Source organism: Vicia villosa, linkage group LG7 (assembly GCF_029867415.1).
Source record: "Vicia villosa cultivar HV-30 ecotype Madison, WI linkage group LG7, Vvil1.0, whole genome shotgun sequence".
Taxonomy (NCBI): domain Eukaryota; kingdom Viridiplantae; phylum Streptophyta; class Magnoliopsida; order Fabales; family Fabaceae; genus Vicia; species Vicia villosa.
The window spans coordinates 86,564,483-86,581,993 of NC_081186.1; the positions used below are offsets into that span (position 1 = coordinate 86,564,483).

At 33.8% G+C, this 17,511-nt stretch overlaps 2 protein-coding genes across 5 annotated transcripts; one reads left to right on the forward strand and one right to left on the reverse strand.

The window, feature by feature from the left end:
* Window positions 1-2,748: 2,748 nt before the first annotated feature.
* Window positions 2,749-8,372, forward strand: LOC131621088 (centromere/kinetochore protein zw10 homolog). Of its 4 annotated transcripts, none has more exons than XR_009289440.1 (14): window positions 2,749-3,467; window positions 3,833-3,970; window positions 4,074-4,232; window positions 4,650-4,811; window positions 5,155-5,385; window positions 5,459-5,608; window positions 5,908-6,000; window positions 6,187-6,282; window positions 6,508-6,636; window positions 6,746-6,823; window positions 7,012-7,170; window positions 7,354-7,404; window positions 7,493-7,575; window positions 7,798-7,863. XR_009289440.1 is itself a non-coding variant. In XM_058892296.1 (14 exons), the coding sequence occupies exons 1-14, from the start codon at window positions 2,919-2,921 to the stop codon at window positions 7,879-7,881; spliced, it is 2,256 nt and encodes a 751-aa protein (XP_058748279.1). In that variant the 5' UTR covers window positions 2,751-2,918; the 3' UTR covers window positions 7,882-8,372. The 4 variants fall into 4 exon arrangements, 2 of the variants coding, with proteins under 2 accessions (XP_058748279.1, XP_058748280.1); XM_058892296.1 differs by having other exon boundaries at window positions 2,751-3,467; window positions 7,260-7,404; window positions 7,798-8,372; XM_058892297.1 differs by having other exon boundaries at window positions 3,329-3,467; window positions 3,810-3,970; window positions 7,260-7,404; window positions 7,798-8,372.
* A 3,607-nt stretch (window positions 8,373-11,979) lies between these two features.
* On the reverse strand, window positions 11,980-17,188 carry LOC131621089 (protein disulfide isomerase-like 2-3). The gene is made up of 9 exons (XM_058892298.1): window positions 16,975-17,188; window positions 15,497-15,655; window positions 14,217-14,330; window positions 13,779-13,939; window positions 13,546-13,645; window positions 13,126-13,302; window positions 12,890-13,035; window positions 12,503-12,649; window positions 11,980-12,413 (listed from the first exon to the last, which is right to left on the reverse strand). The coding sequence occupies exons 1-9, from the start codon at window positions 17,098-17,100 to the stop codon at window positions 12,239-12,241; spliced, it is 1,305 nt and encodes a 434-aa protein (XP_058748281.1). The 5' UTR covers window positions 17,101-17,188; the 3' UTR covers window positions 11,980-12,238.
* Window positions 17,189-17,511: the final 323 nt, after the last annotated feature.

The window sequence follows — 17,511 nt, forward strand, 5'->3', positions numbered from 1 at the left end:
CACCAAAACTAGAAGACACTCCAGAGATCCATCGACCACTTGTATAAAGGATAATCGCACCACCCCCATCTGATTTACATTCGGGTTCCAACTACCGTCCACCATGAGAGTGACCATAGTGTGGCCTACATGTTGTGGCAAACGTCCAGACCGAATTACACCTTGCTGACGTGCTACATGACCGAATTAAATATTGTTAGAGTTTAATGAATATAAGTGTAAAATAGTTTTATATTTAGTTCAACAAAAAATATTATTTTATAATATTATTATAGTAATTATAAAATATAGAGGATATATCAAAAGAATTGTAGTCTATGTTGAAGATAATTATCTCGATTTTGAGCGTAGATATGGATTTGGATATAGGATTCGTCGTTCTTTTCTTTTGTAAGATATAAATTGCAGAAAATAAAGAGTTGAGGATAAAAGACAACACCAATAATTATAGAGGTTCGATCGAATAAGAATAAGACATACTCCTTTTCTTAAAGAATTGATATTGAGAGTATCCAATAACTTGATAGCTTTTATTAGGTTACACGCATGAACCCTCCTTGTACATCGGAAAATTGAAGTTTAAGATTGACTTCCAACCAAACAATAGACAACATAGTGAAGCGGTAAGTCTTCCTTTCAAATAGTGGATCGAAGTTGTTAGTCTCCTTTTCAGGAGAATCTTAGAGTTGCTATTCTTTAAGCTTCTAAATAAACTTTTTAAATTTTTAATACAAGCTGAGCTCACGAACTTTAAACATTGATTTTACCGCGGACTAACCAAAAACATAAAAGATTTTAATACCGAATTAATCTCGAACCATACCAAATTTTTAATATCAAACTAAATTTTAACCTAACCTTGATTTATATTCATAAAACCTGAGAATTTTATGTTTATCAACGGGAAGTAAAATATTTTTCATGTCTACCAATTATATTAAGCCACATTAGTAGGGTATTGTTACCCCACATTTTACAAGGGCACCAAAGAATTCACCATGACAAAATGTAACAAATCAGTTGCTATAGTTTTGTGGGAGTCTATATAGGTTCTCTTATTTTTCTGGTTTCGCTGCGGCAATGCAGTTCTGGAAAGCCTTTATTTTGCATAAACTAAATCTCAGTATTTGGTTGCAGGAATCTGGTTTCTTTTTTCAAGCTCGATTTTCCTTCCTATCAGCATGTGGAGTATTGCCGCTCTATTCAGGCCACATTTTGGTCGGGTGTCTACTGCTTTATCTTAGTAGTCGAGAATTTGCCTCTGCGTTTTCTGTTTTTTTACTTGACTCAGGCTCTGGTGTAACTGTTTGTCCTGTTGCCTTGCTAGGAATGGAGTTTCGAAACTTGGGATAGGTAGAGGTTTTTATGTTGTCAACTGCTAGAGAGTTGAGGTGTGTGTTAATTGTTCTGTTTTCTGTTAGAAAGTGAGTCCTCTAAGAGTTACAGAGTTTCAGTGTTGGGGAGAGATTTTCTTCCTGACGGGTGAGTCTACTGTAGTGCCGGTGTAATAAGAGGATAGGTTTGGTTATGTTTTGTTTGTCAATTGGGGATATATTGCAGCAAATGGATGTGGTGGAGTACCATAAGGAGGCTTACCATCAATTTCAATGCTGGTGGAAATGTTTCCCTACATGTAAACTTGTGTGTTACTTTTTCTGTACCTGTATAAGAACAAGACATTCACAAAAAAGGAAAAGAAAGAACAGACAAAGAAGGAGAAATAAAGAACTCAAAAATACAGAAGGCAGAAAACTCGCTGAAGCCTTAGCAATACCTTGGCATCGTATCACATATGGACTGTATGGATAAGACCTCTGTGTAAATTTTCAACAGTTATCAAAGAGTGGTTGGTGAATTAATGATTTGATAAAAATATGATAACTTCCGGGAAACTTGATTTGTAATGATTACAGGAGGCATGGATGGATGAGCATATATGCCACCATGGGGATACATTGCAACATAGGGATGTGGTGGAGTACCATAAGGAGGCATAATGTGCTGCAAATAATAATTTTATTGATAAACCAAATATAATACAGGGAAGTGTTCAAAACAGATATTTTGTAGTGTTGGCACAGTAGATATCAATATAAAGAACAAATAATGAAAAACAAAGACGACTAATATATAGCTGAGGATCCAATATATGCATTACCTGGACACCCCGCATATAAAGGTGAGCTTGGGAATTTTATGCCATGAACCAATGTGGAGGCATAGGAGAATAAGCCTATACAATAAAGGAGCTGGGGTGTGAGTCAAAATCTAATACTAAGACTATTGATGCAAAGTTTTGCTGTTAAGAGGACTTTTCAAGTATCTAATTTGTTTACAATCAAAATGAACTCAGGTTGCATATACAAACATCTTGGGTTTTAATTCTAATACTGACTAACTTTATCACTCATCTTCTTTTCTGCTACACAAATTATCAATAACCAAATTTTTTTTATCACCTGTTATCAACAATCCATTAGTTAACAGAAAATCAATATGTAACTTTGTAGTAAGAAATATATTGATTGTTGTTATGCTTATATTCCTCTGATAAACACTATAGAGAGAATAATTTTTTTTATGTATAAAAAATAACAAGAAAAAAAAATCCAAAATTATAACTTAAAATTAATATTCATCAAACTTGAGGAAATATAAATATAGTAAAATCAGAAAATATTCAGTTATAAAATAGATATTAAAAAGCTGCAGTACCAGTACGGTAGTACCCATTGAGATACTCTAAAGTTAACAATGACAAAATTTATTTAAGCTTTGGAGTTTTTTATTCGGGTCGGGTTGGGTCACAATAAGATCTAAAACTGAAAAAGTCCATCTAGTCCAAACAATAACCCCCACCACACTGCATCACTGTCGACGACACTCCAAGCGCACGTTAGCCATCTTCACCACGCGTAATGGAGTCTCTCTTCGACGCAATCAACATTCGCGATCTTCTCTCGGCGCAAGATCTCTCCGACCGAAATTCTCCCTTATCGGCGCCGGATCTCCGCCTCCTCATCGACCGTGTCGAGTCTCACTCTCTCCAGATCCGGTCACAGGTACAATCCTACCTTGCCTCTCACCACGATGACTTCGCGAGCCTCTTCTCTCTCTGCAACGACGCGGTATCGCAGACAATCCAGGTCTCCGATGACCTCGCCGGTGTGATGAGGATGGTTTCCGAGCGTCCGGCGGATGTGGAGGTAAGAGAAGTTGTAGAGGAGATGAAGACGAAGAGCGAGGAATTGAAGGTGAAGAGAGAGTTGTTAGGGTTGGTGGGGATAATTGTGAAGTTGAATCAGAGGTTGGATAGTGTGAAGGAAGCGCTGAAGAATGGGAAGTTTCAGTTTGCTGCGCAATGGTTGAAGGAGTTGAAGGTGGCGTTGAGGATTGGGGATGAAGATGATAGGGAGCCGTTGGTGTATGGGTTGTTGAGAAAGGAATGGTCTCAGTGTTTTGAAGAGGTATTGCTCTGATTTCTTTCTATTTTTCTCTCAATTTTTTCTCAATTTTATGTTTAAATGGACTTGGTTTGAAATTTCATTACAATGTATGTAGAAACTAAATGAAACTCATGGCATGATGTATCCAAATTATCCGCACTAGCTTTCCCCAAGCATTTTAGTAACACTAGTTATATGATAATCAAATGTGCAGTGAGCTCATAGCATGATGTATTTTTTCTAGACAATTAGCCCATATGTTCTTTCATTATATTTTGGCTGATATGTGTAACATATAATCAATACATATGATATGATGATTGGATGATTTGTAATTTTTATTGAGTTTGTGATTGTTTTTAGAGGAATTCGATTTCGGTTTGTAGATTCAAGAGGTCCTTGTGAAGTTTATGGATAAGGCTGTGCGATTTGATGGCGACTTGAACCAAGTAGAAGTCAAGTATCATTTAGAAGTTCATAATTTGAGTGGGATTCAGTTGCAAATGGTTTTGGAAGCAATGGAGGTAAGTTAATTTATCTCAATTTTACAACTTTGATGTTGTAAATTTAGATAATTGGGATTTCAGATGTTTCTATTTTGACTTTCACTAATAGATGACTTTTTAGGTGGTTGGTATTCTAGAGTATGGGCTTGCTAAAGTTGCTGATTTAATGATCAAATATGTCATCATTCCTTTCTTAAATCGTGGACAACCTCTTTCATTTCTAGAAGAGTCAAATCAAGATTCAGCCGTACTTAAGATAGTTCCAACACCTGATAGTAAGGTGATTGTTATGCGTTTGGGTCTTATAAGTTATTATCAATTTACATTGTCATGTTTTACTGTTTTATGACACAGACAATCCAGAGTAGGTTTTTAGTGCTGGTATGTGTTATTGATCTTATTCTTAGGGTTTTGGCTTCTCTAGAAAGTGCAAAATTATGAATATTGCTTGGAAAATTCATATTTAAATTCTTATAGTTTCATTATTACAGTATCAACGTCTTATGTATTTTATTACAGTATCAACCTTTTATTAAGGTTTATAACTTTGCACTTTACCCTCTAAAGTGAACCTTACACGTGAAAGAGCCAAACCCTATTCTTAGATACTACTGTCAGTTGTTTTTTTTATGTCACCTAGGAAGCATCATCATTTTTACTGTTTTTTATTCCTAAACATCTGATTTTGGATTTGCAGCTTGAGTATTTGGATGGGGAGCTTCTCTATTCAGGGATTGTGCTTTTTATTAAATTTATTTATAGAAGCATTTGCTTCGAGAACAGTGCTTGGATTCGATGTTTTGGACGTTTGACGTGGCCTAGGATATCAGAGCTAATAATATCAAGCTTTCTTTCAAAGGTTTGCCTTAAGCTCTATGCTATAACAAACTTGGTTACGTAAAACTGTGTCCATGCATTGGTGCTTAGAAACAAGTCTAAGAATATGTATCCACAAAAATATCATTTAACTGATATCAGTTGAATGGAATTAAAATCTGCCGTAACTAATAATATGCAAGCTTGTGTGATTTCTTTCATCTCAACTAACATAATAAGTTTTCATTGGATTATTCAATCCCTGGCAATTTGATAATCTAGGATAATTACTTGGTGTTTACTGTTTAGTTACCCTGTCTAGTAACCAGAAAGAAGCTGAGTTTTTTAAGTTTGAACGTATAGTCACTCTAGAGGTCTTTTTTCAGGTTGTTCCAACCGATGCTTCAAAACTACCTGACTTTCAGAAGATTACCAAATGTACATCTGACTTTGAAACGGCTTTAAAAGAGCTTATGTTCATTTCCTCAGATGGCAAGGATAACAGGCTGAGCAATTATGCTGAAAATGTTGAGGTTCACTTTGCATTTAAGAAAAAGACAGAAATCTTGGCTAAAGCTAGAAATCTGCTCCTTGAATGTGACTTTTCCATTCCTCAAGTGAGTTTTTGAACTGGTAAAATTCTTCTGTTGCTATTAGTATTTGTTATTGTTGATGAAGAATTTGCTGCAGGAGTATACAAGGGATGGTTCTATTTGGAAGAATGATGAAACTTCTGATCTTTCATCCAGCCACGTGGTTGATTTGCTTTTCACATCAGAGAGGTGTTTGGTATCCAAAGCAGCCAAACAATTGATGGAACTAATTCATCAGACACTGCAGGTAGGTTTACGATTCAGAATAATGAATATTTACTAAATGACTCCATACAACATATTTTATTTGAAATACAAGCTCAAAATTTTTCGGATCAAGACTATATAGGCTCAAGTGGATTTTGTTAGTGTGCATGATCAACATAATATGTTATTACTTATTACGTCACCAACTATCTGTACTACTAAGCGAATAAATGGCCACTAATTCGCTACATGTACAAGTATAATGTTTTAGTAGACATAATATACTTTTTTTTGTTAATAGTGAAACTGATCTTTATAAATGATAAATAATTTGTGCAGGATGTCTGCCTTTCATCTACAAGAGTTGCTTTGGAATTTTATAATGCTGCTAGAGATGCTATACTTCTTTATGAAGTGGTAGTCCCTGTCAAGGTTAGTCCATGTAAGGCCGTGACATACTGGAAAAGCCTTTTTATCATTTCTTCTATTTTCCTGTTACCTAAAGCCCTCTCCTCGAAACCTGCAAACAGAGCCTTAGTGAATACTGTGTTCGAATGTTTCTTCTTGTATATGTGCATGATTCAGCTTAGTAATTACTTCTGTTTTTGATTTGTGAAGCTAGAGAGGCAGCTTGGTAGCTTCAATCAAGTTGCTGTTCTGATGCATAATGACTGCCTTTATCTTTCCCAGGAGATACTTGGATTTGCATTTGAGGTATACATACTAACATACCTGAATAACTAAGCATGAATGATTTCACAATATTTGAATAATTTTTTTTTTGTGAACAAAATCATTTTTTTTCTTCTAATTGATGTCTTCGTTAGTATGGATTATTTAATGTTATATTGGCCAAATCTCAATTTTATCTTTTAGTCTATCAAATGGAAACTAGTTTTTTTTCCTTACCTCACTCATTTTGATGCTATATTACCTCAGTATCGGGCAGATTTTCCTAGTTCGATGAAGGAGCATGCTGTGTTTGCTGATTTGGCTCCAAGATTTCAGCTTTTGGCAGAAGAAATATTGCAGAGACAAGTTCAGCTTGTTATTTATAACTTGAAGGAGGTACTGCCTTTGTTAAAATGCATGCAGCATCTGTGTAGGATATCACTTAGTTTTGGTTAACACTTGCCTTTCTGATCTGCTAATTCACATATTCGGCTATGTTTATTAGGTTATAGATAGTGCTGATGGATTTCAGAATACTCATCAAATGCAACAATTTGAGTCGGCTAAATTCAGCATTGATCAGGTTATTTTTTTAATATAGTGTGTGCACATTGTCATACGCGGCCCCAGAGTTGCGTTAGCTCTTACTTCCTATGTTTCTTTTTTCTGCATGCAAGCTACAGTGTGGGGCATTTGTTACAATAGGTTACAAGTATTAAATGATACCTTTTTTATTCTAACAAATGACATAAACTGAGTTTTCTTGATCAGGTTGTTTTCATTCTGCAAAAAGTGCATATCATATGGGAACCATTTTTGCTTCCTTCAACTTACAGGAAAAGCATGTGTACAGTATTAGAATCAGTTTTCTCTAGAATTTCAAGAGATATACTTCTCCTAGATGACATAGCTGCAAATGAGACTTTACAGGTATGTCTTTACAGTGAGTTAGCTAATTAATGCTTGTAACACCATTTTATTTAAGAAGTCAGTCTAATACATTCCACTCTTTTTTCAAGCTGCAAAGATTAATCGATTTAATGCCGGAAGGCTTATCATCGTTATTTGAGTCCTTGGCCACGGGTGATCTGAATTTACGTGAGTTCTCTGCAGAGTTTCTTGAAGATCTTATTCCATCTTTACGTAAAATCCGCAAACTATCAGGCATGTTTTATCATCTTAATTATTTATGCAGATACTGTTGGTTTCATTATTATTTTCTCATATATTGATAATTAACCTGTTCATGCAGAATTATTAGACATGCCTTTAAAATCCATTACAGCATCTTGGGAGGATAAAGAATTGCTCAGTTGTGGCTTTACTATAACGGAGGTATCATTTGGTTATCAATGGCTTTATTTCATTTCCTTACGGCTTTATAACTGAGGGATTCTGATTTTAAATAAATGTTTCATCCAGCCGTATTACCACTGATTCTGATATAATGTTTTATGCATGACTAAAAGTATTGGAACCGGATTTAATGAATCCTTTTCTTCACATGCATTCTCCTCACTCATGTTTCTTACAAATAATTTTTTGACCTCATTGCAGGTGGAAGATTTCATAAAAGCTATATTTGCAGACTCGCCTTTAAGAAAAGACTGTTTACGGAGGATACAAAATACGAACTTTTAGGATACGTCTAACTTTCTACATGATAAGTAAATCTTAAAACACTCTGGAGGCTGAGATTAAAAACTCTGACGATGATCCCTCTGAGGCAATAACATGTTAGTTTTAGCTAGCTCTCGAAATATTGCAGATAGGAGAAAGTTAGTGTTCGGAACAAAACCGTGCTTATAATTTTCTGACGTGGAGGCTTCCCATGAAGATTTTGTTGTTGCATATCTATGTTTGTAAGTTAGTCAATTAATTTTGTCTGTTTTTCCTTTTTCCCTTTAGAGCAAACATGGGGATAGGATTGGTGCATACTTGAGCATAGTTTCTGCTACACCCTAATTTAAGTTGTCATCCACTAATGGCAGACATATTAGGATATAAATTCAATGGTAGATATACGCGTAATGCCTTCCACTAGAAATGCATGGTTTCAGTGAGACTGTTTTTAGATCCAGATACATAAAACAATTGTAGCTCAAATTTTGCAAGTAGCATTTTCCTATCAAGTTAAACCTGTAGCAATCATATGGTTTGTTGTGAATCACATTACTTTATTGAAACTATTACATTTCATTGCATGTGAATTGACTGTATGATAGTTTTGTGACCTTTGTATTGCTATATGTTAAAAATGAATTTATGTGCGAATTGCATGATTGTATGTGTGTAAGTTTTAGAGAATACGAAAGAGTTTGGTTGATTTTTGACAGAATTCATGGGTTTATTATTTGGTCAATAGCAGGCTTTCGTACTGCTTATTGGAGATAACTGTTAATACTCAGAAGAGTTTACCATTGGAGTTACATTTGTTAGATTTTGTACAAACTCCTATAGAGGTCTTTTCTCTTCATTAAACTGGCCTGTTCTTCTTTGTATATTCGAAGGAACATTTTATTTGTTCCCCCATCAAGGACAATATGTTCCTTTAATTAGTCAATTATTATTAGTTTATTATTAGTTTATAGGAATGATTGTCAAACTAATAACCTATTTAATATTCATATAGACTCAAATTCAAATGAGTCTCGCCATCTTTAAAACACCTTACTATGCCGTGTAGATTGCACATAAGTTTTTACCCCCATCTCTAAAAAATTAAACCCTTTTAAATATACCAATTGCTATCGAAAGTTTGTGAAGATATTGAACCCTGTGTGTGGTCCTTTGACATAAACATTCACTTTCTCTAAAGAGGTTGATCCTCCATGTGCTTATCCTTTTCAATTTGATGTTATGTGTCAGTATTGAATCGTATTAGTGTATATTGAACCTTTTTTGTGTGTTCTTTGCATGTGACTCGAATTTGGGTCAGTATGTGTTTCTGAGCTATATCTGAGAATGCACGAGCGTTTGAGTTGTATTTGGGGAAAGCACGCTACAAGTATATGTAGTTGGTGATTTTGCTTATAGACATATTTGGTTACTCTATCCATATGTTAAGGTATTCTTTTGGTCCACTGTACGTGACTCCATGTATATGTTTAGATATGAATTTGGTCAACATGTATTTGTTCATTGTATTTAACACTTTATATCATACTTTCTGCAACACATAAGTTTATTTAAGGCCCTTTTTGTCAAAGGCTCAATTAAGGTATGAAAACAATGATGTGTTTGTTAATAATGGTCAATATTCATGTTTCTACTCCTATTTTGAGGCTAATGACATAAATCAAAGAAATGAAATCCAATTTTAAACAAGATGCAGTACAAATAGAGTGGAAATATGAGAGGTGAACTTTGGATAAAGACCTCAAGCTATTCAAGAATGATAGAGATACTATTGAAATGCCCAAATATGTTGCCGACAACAAGTGTGGTGTTGAACTATATACATGGAACCTAAGATTAATGTAGGAAATTATACATGTATATATTATAGAGAATTAAAGGAAAATGGCATTGTTTATGTTGACTTGAGTGATGAATACAAAAATGACAATAATAATGACTATTCAATTAAAGATATACATTTTGATGACATTTAAGAAGAGACGATGAATGAGACTAATAAAGGGTTTGATACCAATTTCAATACTACTGCAGATGAAGTTCATGCTGAGGAATCACATGTTGATGGTGTCACACTTCATGTTAGGAATTTATTCAACGGATCCAACCTTGAATGACCAACATATTAGTTTAATACACCAGAGAAGGAAAAAGATTGATTTTAAGTAACAGAAGCATATACTAAGCAACATAAAGATAAACAATACAAAATAAAGATAGAGTTAGAGAGATCACACCATAAAATATATTGGTTCAGCCTTAAACTACACAATTTACTCCAACTCCAAAAAAAATTATTTTGTGATTTTCACTATCAACAATTTGAAATTTTACAAAGGTTCAACCCAACAATCTTTTTTACAATAAATTTTTTTACGGTTTAGCTCGCAACTACATAGTCAATGACAAATGTACAAGAGAACTAAACCCTTAAATATACAAATTCAACTCAACAAAATTACACAACTCTCAAAGTAAATATTTTACTCTCTCAGCATTAAGGCAATGTATAGTAAATAAAATTGAATACATCAAGTGATAGAAGAGGAGTATATTCAAAAAATTTATGCTTTAGAAGTGAACACATCACTCCTCTATATAAGAAAAGAATTTTTGCTAAAAAAGACAACCATCCCTGAGCATTAATTGCTCTTTAATCGACTAGATTGCGACGTTAATCGATTAGACTGTGCTAAAATAGGAAACCCTAATTCAAGTTTGTTTTGTAATCGATTAATTGACTTCCTAATCGATTAGGAAGTGAACTCCCTCCTTAATCGATTAACATAAATCTCTAACCAATTAGAGAACGAGTTTTACTTTTTTAATTGGTCAGAATTACTTCTTAATCGATATGATTGATTTTTTTAGAAGAAATATGAAATAGATGAAGAGAATTAAAAGGTTTTAGTGCATGTGCGCATATTCTTAGTACATCAATACTTACTCTTATTTATTTCAGATATTGTTAATCAGAAAGACTAAAAAGTCAGTGCAAGATTAATCAAGCTTTCACATTTTCAATTTCTTTCGATGTTGATCTTTAAACTTAATTTGATTTGTTTTGTTTTGCTTTTAACACTAGAATTTGATCATTTTTTTTTTATAATTTTTGTCTCACGATATTTATGATTAACTCTACTTTATTCTGTTGTTATCATCAAAACCTTAGAATGCTTTAACATGCGTAACACATAAAATCACACAGTAGAGAACATAAAAATAAAAGTAACTACATCAATCGTTAGTTGATCTAGTGGTGATTGGCGCTGGACTTGGTAGGGAGAACCACGTTTCGATCCTCCGCAACTGCGATCGGGAGGGGGCTAGACCCACTTGATACCAGAACTGGTATCCGAACCGGATTATACCGGGGGTGATAAACCAAAAAAAAAAAAAACTACAATGAGTTGTGTAGTAGAGTTATAAGAACCACAACATTTAAGGTGGATACATTGATTTCTAAGCACACATGTGGAAGGGTATTCTTCAACAAAAATGTCAACCAAATATACATTCTTCAACTGCATTAGGGACTTACATTAGTCAAATACAATATCAACAATTACATTTAATGATCAAATACATGTTCAACATCAAAATCAACAATACAAAGCAATTTAATTTTTTCTACAATCATCTCAACATTTAATTTCTTTTTTAATTCGTTGTTCTTCTTTGAATCTTCTAACATTTCTCTTGGAAGAACTACACCATCCAATGCATTTTTCTTACTCCCATTTTCATTATTGAAATCATCTTTTCCATTGTCACTATCTTCATGATCACTGATACCATGATCCATGTCTTCATCTCATATAAACAAGTCACTTGTACCAACATTCTTAACATCAATAATCTAAATCTAAATCAATTATTAACTAAAGAAAATTTTTCCCGTTGAAGCAAAAGGAGAAGGAAAAAGTAGAAGAGAAAGGTTGATGCAGCAGTTAGGAATCTAGAAAAAATTTGCCATTGAAAACATGCTATTTTGTGTTAGAACCTCTAATACACACCAATAATCCATATCATCATTATTTCATAAAAAATGGCGTGCTTAAGTCAGTTTCTGTTGTTATTTTTATAATGTGAAGGTTGTACTTGGTTAACTAATGTTCAATTGATCATTAATGAGACAGAAAATATCAAAACATGGTTAACATTTTCCTCACAAATGTTGTACCACTGAATGACAAATGATGTTCCTCAAAAGATCACTCATCACTAAAAAACCCAAAAACAGCTAGTCAATCATCATAAGTTACACATTTCTCTTTAAATATTCTACATATTATCATTTCCTATAGCATAAAATTGGTAATGACAAACACTAATTTCGTATCATTCCCTTTCTGATTCATTATAGTTCATCTTTGCTTGAGGCATCTTCTCCCATGAGTTCTTCAAGAGAAAACTCATCCTCTTCAATTATTTCTCCATCTTTTCCATCCCATGGTTCTGTCTTTACAATGGTAGGAGTACCTCCCAAGGGCAAGTTTCCTTTGCCACCGCGTCCAGCTTCTTTCACAAATTCTCTGCCAAAAACAAATCAACAATATTCAAGTACTTGTGCATTTTAGTTAAATTGTTACTATTTAGCATAACATTAGAAGAATATTCTTACATAATTTGGTCAAGTTCAAAAGCACTCTTGAGAGGAGCATAAACAGCTTTCTTAATGTTCAAGGCCACTAAAGCTGGATAACCATACCCACCAACACCAACATTCTGCTCAAGATCTGGCTGCTTACCAGCGGCTACCCACACGTAGCTGTTCAAGACACAAAAATTCAATAAAACTGTTAAGAATTCATCAACAAAGATTGGTTGAAGAGTTTTCTAGAGATGTATGGTCAGTGAAAGTGATATTGTAATGTAAGTTGACTTTGCAAACCGCAAAATGCAGAGCGGTGTAAAACCAGTTTGTATTCACAGTTAAACATGAAAGATTAACTCAGAGTCACAGTTATTCTAAAGTATGAACTGTAAGCAAAATTTTAGTTTTACTTGCCTGTAAGGACTCCTTTTAAACTTCTCTGCAACTGTTAATAACTGTTGAAGGTACTTGTTCCTCCCCTCAGCCTTGGAATCCAAAATGTCGGGAAGGAAGGCAACAAAACAGATAGCTGCAGAACCACATTTCTCTTCCAAAATATCCTATAGACAGATACTCATATGTTTTTATTTTATATTCTCCGTGGCAAATTAGTGACAACAAGTAAAGTTTGCAGGAAAGCAAACACTTACTGCACTATATAGCTCTGTCACTTCTGGTGGGGCAACATTTGTTTCGAGCTGCTCCAATGCGAATGATTCGATAGCTGAGGCAGTTCTTGCACCCTCATAAGGAACTGGAGTATCTTTATCTGCTCCAAATACCAATATTGTTGGGAATCCTTGAACATTGAACCTGCTCATTAGAGACTGACCAAAAACACATGTTATCAGAATAATATAAATTGAAAGGAAGATTAAAAGACAGACAGAGGTCATCTTGACCAAAGCCAATGGAATTTTGAGTATTAATCAGTGTTGGCAATCGCGGATAAAATAGCAGTTTGTTCAAATTCCGCTATGCTAGACTGTAATTGGTGCTATTTGAGAACACTTAGTACTGTTGGCAACACTAGAATTAATTTGTATTGGCTATGAGGTGTATAAGCTTACCTTATCAGCATCACAATCAACATGACCGAGTTTAACCTTCCCTTTCAAATTATTTGACGCTCTTTTCCACTCAGGAGCTAATTTTTTACAATGTCCACACCTTTGAGAAATAAAAAGGAAAAAAAATTGTAATTAGATTTAGAACTGCAAATGCAAAAGTAAAATTACATGATCAGTCAGGCAATATATAATGATATTTAAAATTGAACTCTCGAAATATAGGAAGTGCTCACCAAGGTGCGAAAAATTCTACAATCCAAAGTTCTTTGCTTTTGATAACCAATTCATCAAAGTTACTAGAGTTCAATTCTACCGAAGAAGTACTGGTTTCCTTTTTCTCATTTGATCCCCCTGTTGCTTTTCCACTTAATCGTTCCTTCAAAAGAACCTTTACCTGTACATGCAGATGAACTATAAGCATACTATGTTGAAATTATGTACACTACCAAGTGATGTGTAAAAGAATTTTCCTTTCGAGTTATTGATCAGATTCTCATTTGTTTATAGTCATTCAAATTTTCATACAATTACAACAAATTGGTTTGTTTTCCACAAAAAGAAGGCATCTATCTACTGAATCCAAAATGTAATACTCACTATACATGTTAGAAATATTTGACTGAAACTTTTGGGGAAAAAGTTAAAACACCTCAGAAGAGATTCAAACAAACCTGTTGAAGTGCAAATTCAGCGATGGGTTTGACATCTCTGGCTCCTTGGTAATCTACTGGTGGTTTTCCAGGTGCAAACACTTTAATAGTTGGAAATCCTTTAATACCATATTCCTGCAGGGAATTAGGCAGAGACACATAAAAATCTTTTTATTTTTTTTCTTTTCAAATTTTGCAATATAAAGTTATAATTTAGAAAATGAAGAAAATAGTCTTAACATGTCAATCATAACTGAAGAATTAAACTTACAAGAACTACATGAATAAATATTTCGTTATGCAAACAATAACAAATGTCTTGTAAAGAGAAAGCAAGAGAAATGATCTCAACGAACATATTCTAATTTGCCTAGGTAATATTTTTTTTGGTTGCTTTACATAGAAACGGTAACACCTGTAGTAGAAAAGATGGTTGAAAATAGGTTTAGGTGATTTGGGGTTGTAGAGAGAAAACTTGTAGATTCTGTTGTAATTTTAAGGAGAGCAGATTAAATGGAAAGTAGTCAAACAACTAGAGGTAGAGAAACTATTGAGAGAAACTATTAAGAAAGATTTTGAGATTGACGAATTGGATAGAAACATGGTCTTAGATTCATAAAATATTACGGAGAAATTTTACCCATGTAGCTTACTCCAATTAGTGGAACAAAGCTTGGTTGTTGTTGTTTACATAAAAAGGGTAGATTTTGAAAGAAAGGAAGGGAAATATTTACGTATACAATGACTAGCATGGTTGGACCATGGATATGCCTTAAAACAATCAAACAATCTTCTATTTGAAATGATCAAAATGATGGCATCCAATTAATCATATGCCATATATTTAAAACAGTTCCAGGAGAACATTTGGCTCAATGTGGATAATAAGCTTAATCAACCGCTTATCATATTAGTGCTGATAAATAAGTTGTTCCTTAAAAAGAAAAAATAAAATCGAACTGATTTCATAAGCTAAAAAGAGAGCTTATGGACATTACAGCATGTCATATGTTGTTTCATTAAGTTTCCAAAGCAGTGTCACGAATACTTATGCAAGTAAATAAACTTGAATAAATGAATCTAAACAGGCTCAATATCATGCTTTGCATCATGTTTGGTCCAAAAAAGGCATTTCAAGTGTACATATTATAGAAGCGAAGCACTATATAATAATACAATTCATATTCAAAAAGGCTAAATGCAAGAAGAAAACAACATGTGTAGCATAGTCTTCCTTTAACAGTTTTCATTAAAAATTCAAATACAAATCCGAAAAACGAAGAAAGCGAAGAATGAAAAACCTGAGCCAGAGCCTGGTGAGCATCAGCGTCAAGTGCTGCCACAGTAACCACACCCTTTAATACAGTAGCTGCCTTCTCCCATATAGGAGTCAGAGCCTTACAGTGTCCACACCAAGGAGCAAAGAATTCAACAAGAACAACTCCATTTGAATTCAAAACCTGACATTAATAAAATAGCACCCATAAAAACCTGATAGATTACAAACTAGATAACGCAAAGAAAAAGCTAACTCATAAAAATAAAAAATCTTATTTTCTTGGGGAGGGGCTGGTATTCATCATATCATAAAAAGACTGTTTGGATAACCAAGGTTGTCAAGATCTCAATCTCTATCTTAAAATCTTGTAATTTTGTGATCTCACTCACCCCCAATGATTCCGATCTTAAGTAGAATCGTGTGTTGTAGACAAATTGTGAAAAAAAAATCGTAAAACCATTGATTATGTGCGATGTTGGCCAATTCCGGCCCCGCAGTTTTATGGCCACCGCCATTACAAGCCCCGAAGGATGAGAAGATGTTGAGGCGCAACAATTACGGTTTGGTATAGACCATTCCCCTAGAATACACTTGCCTACCAAAATATCATGTAAAAAAACTTCAAATATATAGTATTATTTTTAGTTTTAGTAATATCTTCCAATTTTTGTTACGATTTTATGTTTATGTTTACGATCTTGCTACCCCCTCTCGAGCTTACAAAAATAATTGGGTAAAATCTTCTGATCTTAGTAACAATCTTATGTTTCAAGATCTTACTATCCCCTCCTGATCTTATGCAAGATCCCCGTCTTGACAACCTTGGTTGGATAACCATCTCAATTAAGTGCTTATGTATAACTTATTTCTATAACAAAAGATAAAACCAAATAATTCACATAAGTTATAAATTGTTTTGAGTTTGATTTAGATACAATGTTAGCATAATAAGATCTAGAGACGCAATGAAGACCTATGAAATACAAACACCAGAAACAAGACACCGATACTGACACGTCAACACTGGAAATAATTTGAAAAAAAAATAACTTCCACGTAATTACAAGTGTCATTATCGGATTAGGACACCAAAACTGACTCATATTTTTTCAGTACTATCGGTGCTACATTGAAGACTATACAAGTAGTTATATATGTTTAAAGTCAAACATTGTTAATGATATAATGACCACGATTTATTGACAGCATAAAACATTTCTATAAAGGCATTGAATTCAAAAGTGTCAGTAATTTTTTTCTGATGATCAAACAGATTTGATATATATCACACAAATCCGAATTGTATCTAAACAAATTCTTGGACTAAAGCCAAAACTGAACAAATCAAGCATTTCTATACACTAAGATCAATGAAAACAAAAACAAAATCATCAAACAGCAGAAGAAATTCCTACGTAAAACGATTCAAATATCCAGAATCAAATACAAAATGCCGAATTGGTTTTCAACTTAAAAGATGCAGAATTTCACGATTCGAACCTTTTTATTGAAGTTGGCAGGAGTGAGCTGAAGAACGGGGGAGGAAGAACCGTAGAGTGCGTAAGAAGGGACGAGATTGAAGATGAAAAGGAAGATAGTTAGAGCAATGAATAAGGGCTTCGCCATTTTTTTTCTTCTATCTGTCTGAATCTGCGGAAGGAAGAAGAAGAAGAAGAACACGATTTTGTATAAAGAGTTCTCTCTTTGCAACGTGTGTCATCCAATCAAATGTTTCCACGTCATCTCTCTCTCTGTGTGAAAGAGTCATTTTGGTCTATTTTTTTGTCACTCGATCTGATTTCATGTTTTTAAATATGCAATTTTCGAATTTGATTTTGTTGATTTTAGAAATTAAATTTTAAATTAAAAAATTAACGTTTTGATGTTTATTAATTAAATAATTTAAGCTCATAATTAAATTTATAACAAATTAAGGATTGTCAAGATGTCTTTAGAGTTTATTAAGAGGTAAGAGTTATCTCACATGAAGGTGAAAAACTCATTATATAGTATCAAACTCATTATATAGTATCTTTG

Bases quoted from the DNA above. Each gene is read 5' to 3' on its own strand.
- LOC131621088 (XM_058892296.1), top strand. From the start codon at position 2,919: ATGGAGTCTCTCTTCGACGCAATCAACATTCGCGATCTTCTCTCGGCG. The intron at 3,971-4,073 runs GTAAGTTAATTT...ATGACTTTTTAG, and splicing joins TGGTTTTGGAAGCAATGGAG to GTGGTTGGTATTCTAGAGTA. The intron at 6,824-7,011 runs GTTATTTTTTTA...TTTCTTGATCAG, and splicing joins CTAAATTCAGCATTGATCAG to GTTGTTTTCATTCTGCAAAA.
- LOC131621089 (XM_058892298.1), bottom strand. From the start codon at position 17,100: ATGGCGAAGCCCTTATTCATTGCTCTAACTATCTTCCTTTTCATCTTC. The intron at 13,940-14,216 runs GTTTGTTTGAAT...CTGCATGTACAG, and splicing joins CTGAATTTGCACTTCAACAG to GTAAAGGTTCTTTTGAAGGA. The intron at 12,650-12,889 runs GCAAGTAAAACT...TGTCTTGAACAG, and splicing joins TTTAAAAGGAGTCCTTACAG to CTACGTGTGGGTAGCCGCTG.